Below are 6,836 nucleotides of genomic sequence, written 5' to 3' on the forward strand. Positions count from 1 at the left end.
GCTGAAGGACAAATGCTCTCTAATTTCAGCTGATAGGGGAACAAAAATGAGAGTAAAGATGGTTAATGTTTACTGCCTCATCAGGAGCCTCTTCCCATGTCACTTAGAAGAACACCCCACCTCTATCAGCCATCAAGTTCCACGTGGCAGCACGCAGTTTACAGGGCTGTTTCTACCACAGCGCCCTCTCCTGGACTGAGGTTGGGCTTCTTTAGTGCTCGGTGGATCTTTGTGTGCTGACACATTAAAACTGGTTGTGACCTACAGCAGTGCAGCCAAGCTTCAAATTGATCATTGATCCCTATAGCAGGGAACTGAGAGTCTCATAAAAGAGGAGCACAGAGAATTTACAGACAACTGGAAAAGCTTTTATTTATTTATTTACTGATTGATTTTGCATTGAAATCTACGACTGATCTTTAGACTTATGAGAAACTAAATAGTCTATGAAATGTAGAATACGTTTGTGAAAAGGTCTGAAAACTCTAAAGCGTGTGGAGTGAGTTTAGAGCTTTCTCAAATAAATAAATACATGAAAGTAAAGGAGAAATGTAGAATAAAGTGCAACTACCTACCACATTTTTAAGATATAAAATATTAATTGTTGAAATCAAAGATTCTGAAGATCATTGTCATATTTTCTCTCTCTCTCTTTTTTTTAAATGAGTTACCTTATTTCCAGAGGTTTTCCAGTTTGAAATAATATTCAGCTGTAATGACTACAGCAGACACTAGATGTCCTTATAGGACCGCTGAAGCCTTCAGCCATTATACACAAAAAGAGAGGCAGTTACATTCACATTTAAATGAAGAAACTTAATGAGAAACTGCGAGTTTGGAATAACATTAGACCACGTCACTGTCTCAGCGTGCAGTGCCATGCATCTCACCACAGGAGGTGCTTTTCTCGCTTACCATTGCATCTCAAATGCAAGTGGGGTGGTCCTGTTTACTGTGCAGCATTATAATCTGTTTAGAAATGTCTGCTGCCAAATTAGCTGCCTTGTCCTTTTTGTGCGGTGTACATTTCTATACAGTAGTTACGAAGTTACACCTTATCCAAACGTGAAAAAGCTGAATATAAACACAAACATAAATAATTAATAAATAAATTCAGCAGCAGACCAACTGAGGCTACCTAAAAATAATAATAATGATAATTATTGTTAACAGACAAATCATCATTATTATTGAGAAGAGTGTAATTGTACCATTACTTTCATGGCTTGACTTTTCAGAACTATTTTCACAAGATACTTGTTTACTACTCCACATGATAGATCAGTGCTACATGCACATGTTCCACAAAACATTTATATTTTAAAAAAATCCACACGAAGGCTTATACTAAAATCTTTAATCTTACTTTTTAATCTTATTTTGCAAAATATTGAAATTAAATCTAATAATCTATTTTGAGCCTCACACAGAAATGGTTCTTTACCTTCATCATCCATCTAGATATTTATACATTCACATCACATACAGAAGGTCTGTAACGACAGCAAGTCTCTGATGGGTTCAAGTCCTATTCCCAAAGACCACCCGGGGTCCTGTTTTTGCCCCTTGTGGTTCTGTAGAGATGATCCAGATGGCAGGGGATTTCATAAAGTCTCTGTCAATCACCTTGTTCTCCTCTTCCCGGGCCATTGCCTCTACTTCAGGGCTGGTTTGTGGGGACCAGTCTGCCATGAACTTATCCTTGGCCTCACAGTAGTTCACCACCACTTCTGCAGGCTGCTCCCCAAACAGCCAGTCTTGAGTACAGAAAGAGAGGGTAGGAGACAGATGTCACAGAGAAGCGCTGCCAGTAGCTTGTGGTTTGATTATTCTGGTCTTTAAAAAGCTAGCGGTACAGTAACAAACCTGCACAGTCATGGATGAGGTCTTTGATGAGGTGGCCCGTGATGGCGTAGAGAACCGAAAACACGATGAAGACGGCTATGAGCAAGTAGAGGACGTAGGTGGGCAGGTGGATAGCATCCCGAGAAGGAGGGATATATGACTCAAATAACACTGTGCCATCTTCCTCTTTGTGACGAACGTTTAAGCTGTCCATTGCAGTCTGGCTGCCTCTGCTGTCAGCCTGCGAGTCCAGTTAATATCTGTGGGTCATCGCTGTATTAAGAAGCCGGCACAAAGATTTAATCGCACAGAACGTTCTGTGCAAAATACAAAGAGATCAGGAGGAAATATCACATTCTCCAATGTCAGCATTGTAACAACAGCAAAATTACTCAAAATTCAGGAAATCGTGAATGAAACTCTTTGCATGAATCAAGGAAGCTGTGAAGATCCTCTAATTCACAGCTGATCAGCCTTATGACTAATGACTGCTAAAGTAAGATTTAAAATAAATGCAAAGCTGTATCTCATGTGAACAAGATTCCTGTTTTTCTCTCTGTAGAAATCTATCTATCTATCTATCTATCTATCTATCTATCTTACATCACTCAGCTGTATTTAATATGCTCAAGTGCAATAATCCTCTGCATTTATAAACAAGGTCATCACCCTGGGCACAAGCAGGTATTAGGAGAAGGTAAGATGGATTAATGAAAGCAGACAAGACAGGAGGAACGAGCGTGTATTATCGAGTTGTTTATTGGGGAGAAGCTTAGTCCAACACCAGGAGAAGTGATGTACGTTTTCTTTAGAAACACATTACAAGCACATGTAACATGACAAGTCTTTTTGATTTTGCAATTTCACAACACTTTCTGTCTAGCCTTGTGGACGAAGTGGACACAGTGTGTTTCCAATGAACATTTTTAGATGTAAAGTTAAGTTATTAACATAACTGATATTTTTACTTGAAACTTAATTTGTTTACAGTTTTTACCACGAGCAGCTGGACAGCGAATTTCAGCATGGTGCAGTAGAAACAGACTGACAGTATGGATCGTGCTTACTAACAACATTTTCTTGTACATTTTTTGCACGCTAACTATAACACCAGCATAAAACAAGAGTGCCTCAGCCTCTGCATCACTACAGCGAGGACATCACTGATCACTGCACTGTGATTAAGACGTAATAAAAACTGCTGTGATGAAAAAACTCAAAGGGAAGTGACGTAAGGGGCCACGGGGCAGGCGAAGGTCACGCTATGTGTGGAAATCCTTTTTTCTCCAGGGTATGACGAAGCAATGGCGCTTCTCAGCGGAGGGGTGGATGGACGACAGCGGCCTGCGTCTCCCTGGTGGAAACCAGGCAGCTGGCCTTCTTTTTCTTCCTCCATTCTGATCTCATCTTTCTCCAACAGCTTGCTGGAAACGCTGAGTCGCCTCTCTTCCTCTATTTCTGCATCCCCTCCCTCTGAATCATCCTCCACTGGTTTGGGGCCAAATATCCAGTCTGTAAGAGGAAACATGTTGGAAATGAATTAAAATGATTTATTTTTATGTCTTCTCTGTGTATCTTTTAAAGGGGCATTGCACCGGGTTTAGATTCACTTCAGTTGTCATGTCATGCATGACAAACTGCAGCATAGAGGATGCTGTTTCTTTTGGGGGGTTATTAAATAGCCAAAGCAGGAACTTTGTGGAATTGCACAAATTGAACATTGACCGCCCCCTTAAGATGGCTTTTTTTTAGCAGCCATTTGATCAGCTGTTGACATTCACCTTAAAAGAATAACAGACACCACTGGGAAGGTTATCCTATCCACAAACCAGAGGGTGAACATGAAGGAAACTGTCGTCAAAACAAGGAAAAGATCAAAAGTTGATTCACGAGAGCTCAGGGACAGAAAGGACACCACAAACACAGATGCCAGAGTGGACACGGTGGCATCAGTTCAGGATGTGTCCACCTGGGGTTACCTGCCAGGTCATGCAACAGGTCATCAATGAGGTGTCCCACTATGGCGTAGGTGGCCACTATGATCACCACCACCCCAACTATTACATAGACTACATTGGGTGGGAGAGTTATAGCATCTCTCGCAGGGGGGATGTAGTCCACAAAATACACCTCCTCCTCCTCCTCCTTCCTTCTAGACAGCTGGAGGAGTTGCCGGAGCTCAAACGCAGACTGTGTGAAGTTTGAAATCAGAGCTCCTCCTGAGGCGTTCAGGGACACATTTGGTTGCCGGTTCATGTTTTGTCTTGGCCGGTTTTTGAAACTCTTTTTATGGTTTTGTCAGCTCACAGAAAGCGTTGAAGCTTCGGGGCTGTTTCTTTGGGTGATGACAGATTTATTGTCTTGTTGCAGATCTGCGCTCCTTCACTCCTGCACTGTGAATGTTTGGAGAACAGGTGATACAGGTGCACCAGGGAGGAGGAGGAAGAGGAGGCGGAGGAGGGAAACAAACTAAGCATTAGAACATTTTCAACATCTTCTGGGTGTCGGAAGGATGAGTGACAGGTGGAAATGTGCGGATGGTTTGAAACTGAGAGTACTGTTTCTCAGCAGTGACAGCTCCCTGTCACAAAATGGCTCTACAGAAATGTAGTTCAGCTGACAAGTAAAGCCTGATACTACCCATGTGCCAATTCTTCTAATCTTTGGTCTAGACTTGAATCCCAGAATTCCTCATTCTCATCTTTTGCACAGAGGGTCTTCGGTCCAGGAGAGCGAGACAGAGGAGAAGTGAATGTAGGACAGACGGAGTTAATAGGATTGAGTCTGTCATAGAGCAATATCAGCTTTCCATCTGTGGGGATTAGAGATATGAGCGAGGAGAGGTGGACAGTAATATGCCAAAGAGGCTTATGGTCCCCCTTGCATAAAGATATGATATGTATATTACAGTGAACCCACTTTCACTCAGGTCCAGACTGGCATCACTTTATAGATACTTTCAAATGATCTTATACACAATTTGGCACTTGTGACATGTCACATAATTCACTAACATGAAACAATGCTTTCATGAATGAGTTCTTGCTCCCTAACAGAGCATGATATCATTGCAGGTAGAAAAGGTGCACATCTTAACGTATTTTTCTTTATAAATGACTCTTGTAAAAATGATAAAGAGCCAGAGAGCAGCTCCATTCATATGACAAAAGATGAGAAAATGGCACAGATGACATGGAAGACAGCACTGCATTGGAGTGTCACAGGGAAAGAAAATGAACTTGCCTGCAGCAAAGAGTTGAGACGATTCCTCTGGTTTTTTGTTTTTGAATTCTGGGGTGAACTGTACAGAAGCAGCTCTGGAAATAACCACAAAAACACAGCATAAGGTTAGCGTTGCATAGTGGCTGCCCTTTCATAACAAGCCTAAAGCTACACAATCTTGTTTTTTCTGTACATGTGGGCAGGTAAACAGGTGATATACATATATATATATATATATATATATATATATATATATATATATATATATATGGAGAGAGATATTTTTATCCTCACAAATATTCTCAGTGCAGCATCAGGATGTGGATGTGGTTTCCACCAGGATTTTAGGCATTGGCTTGTTGTTCTTCCTTTTTCCAGTTAAGTTTGTAAAACTGAGAGGCAAGAAACTTCCATTCAATGACCGTTACGGCTATATTGGCGAAAAGAATGAACCAAGAGACTGGGTGCATACCCCAGTAGAAGACGTGCGACATGTTGTGGAGAGATGTAAAAAATAAAATAAAATAGAGAGAAAAAGGAAAAGGAGGAAGAGTGAAAAATAAGCTTTCAGGAGAGATGCAAACGAGAGATGAGACGAGGGTTTCTGAATGTGTCTCAGGATGAAGCTGTTACGAAAGTAACACCAACTGTGCCAGTTTAGAGGTGGTGTTTAGTAGTTTAGTAATCCTAACAGGATTTGCTTGACTCATGCCACTGTCACCAACAAAACCTTTTCACCGAGTCAGCAGAAAGCTTAAACGGTTCATTTAGTGTCACCTGAAGGACCTGTTGCCTGCGGATGGTGTGTGAAGTGTGTGTGTGTGTGTTGATTCACACTGCAAGCAACAAATGTAGCTAAAACACAATAAAATGATGCGAAATAAATATTAAGATAAATTGACACTTTACCTGTAAGAATGATTCTTCTCATCAACTTGCAGATTGCTTTAGGTTATTTTTTCAGTTCAAAACAGGAATCCAAGGCTTTTCCAGTTAAAAAAAATAAAATCAATACATTAAAAAAGAAGCAGAAATTCACTGTAAGCACTACTAGCTGAGCAGAGTATTCCTAAGCAAATAACATCCAGTCACTCATTCAGGTAGATCCATACTGGCTCCCTCAAGCTGGGGTGACCACCTTCTTGGGCTTGTCTTCTGGCTCCATCAGCCACTTGTAGTAAGCATCGCCCAGGATGAAGGCCCAGTAGAAGACGGTTAGAGAGGTGTTCACTGTCATGATGCCGATAATCAAAGGGTGCCACATGGTGGCAGGTTTTAGAAAAAATCTGTGTCAGCCTAAAAAAAAAGAAAGAAAGAAAGAAAGAAAAAGCTGGTGCTGTGTGTGTGTGTGAAGGGTTGTAGCAGTAGTATCGCCTGCCTGTCTGTTTCTACTCTCTGCGTGGACTCCCCACCCCTCTCTGTGCTCTCTTTCCACTGGTGACTAAGTTTCTGAGGCAACAGCAGCATAATCCTCTTCAGCAGCTTTGTTACAGAAGATAAGGGTGCGCTGGATGTAGACCTGCTTTACCCACCCTTGTTCATCCATGAGATGGTGTTGTGTAACGCAGGTGTAGGCATTCTTCACAATGAGCTTTATGAGGCAGTGCTTTACAAAGAAACAGAAGCTATGTAAAAATGTCACACTGATTGTGAGTTTTAAACAGTGACCTGACCTAAAAGACATAATCTTTGTTCTGAACTTTATGTTCTCTGTAAGATATCAAATCTAATCCACAATCTAATCGAGACTGGAGACATCAGATGGAGGA

The 6,836-nt window shown here is 41.3% G+C and overlaps 2 protein-coding genes across 5 annotated transcripts; both read right to left on the reverse strand.

Moving 5' to 3' along the window:
• Window positions 1–1,342: 1,342 nt before the first annotated feature.
• Window positions 1,343–2,450, reverse strand: LOC147308536 (uncharacterized). Its single transcript, XM_086271370.1, has 2 exons — window positions 1,867–2,450; window positions 1,343–1,757 (listed from the first exon to the last, which is right to left on the reverse strand). Exons 1-2 carry the CDS (start codon window positions 2,057–2,059, stop codon window positions 1,522–1,524), a joined length of 429 nt encoding a protein of 142 aa, XP_086127496.1. The 5' UTR covers window positions 2,060–2,450; the 3' UTR covers window positions 1,343–1,521.
• A 135-nt stretch (window positions 2,451–2,585) lies between these two features.
• Window positions 2,586–6,514, reverse strand: LOC147308537 (uncharacterized). 4 transcript variants are annotated; one of them, XR_015125994.1, is made up of 3 exons: window positions 5,977–6,514; window positions 5,089–5,162; window positions 3,291–3,357 (listed from the first exon to the last, which is right to left on the reverse strand). XR_015125994.1 is itself a non-coding variant. In XM_086271371.1 (3 exons), exons 1-3 carry the CDS (start codon window positions 4,099–4,101, stop codon window positions 3,324–3,326), a joined length of 381 nt encoding a protein of 126 aa, XP_086127497.1. In that variant the 5' UTR covers window positions 4,102–5,082; the 3' UTR covers window positions 3,291–3,323. The 4 variants fall into 4 exon arrangements, 2 of the variants coding, with proteins under 2 accessions (XP_086127499.1, XP_086127497.1); XR_015125995.1 differs by lacking the exon at window positions 5,977–6,514 and adding an exon at window positions 5,362–5,908; XM_086271371.1 differs by lacking the exons at window positions 5,089–5,162; window positions 5,977–6,514 and adding exons at window positions 3,627–3,696; window positions 3,825–5,082.
• Between the last annotated feature and the right edge of the window lie 322 nt (window positions 6,515–6,836).

Source organism: Aulonocara sp. 'chitande type north' Nkhata Bay, linkage group LG18, assembly GCF_057382095.1.
Source record: "Aulonocara sp. 'chitande type north' Nkhata Bay isolate Kocher_YH1m ecotype deep benthic linkage group LG18, A_spYH_male_GT1.1, whole genome shotgun sequence".
Taxonomy (NCBI): domain Eukaryota; kingdom Metazoa; phylum Chordata; class Actinopteri; order Cichliformes; family Cichlidae; genus Aulonocara; species Aulonocara sp. 'chitande type north' Nkhata Bay.

Bases quoted from the DNA above. Each gene is read 5' to 3' on its own strand.
- LOC147308536 (XM_086271370.1), bottom strand. From the start codon at position 2,059: ATGGACAGCTTAAACGTTCGTCACAAAGAGGAAGATGGCACAGTGTTA. The intron at 1,758-1,866 runs GTTTGTTACTGT...TCTGTACTCAAG, and splicing joins CCTCATCCATGACTGTGCAG to ACTGGCTGTTTGGGGAGCAG.
- LOC147308537 (XM_086271373.1), bottom strand. From the start codon at position 4,101: ATGAACCGGCAACCAAATGTGTCCCTGAACGCCTCAGGAGGAGCTCTG. The intron at 3,358-3,824 runs GTAACCCCAGGT...TTCCTCTTACAG, and splicing joins CCTGTTGCATGACCTGGCAG to ACTGGATATTTGGCCCCAAA.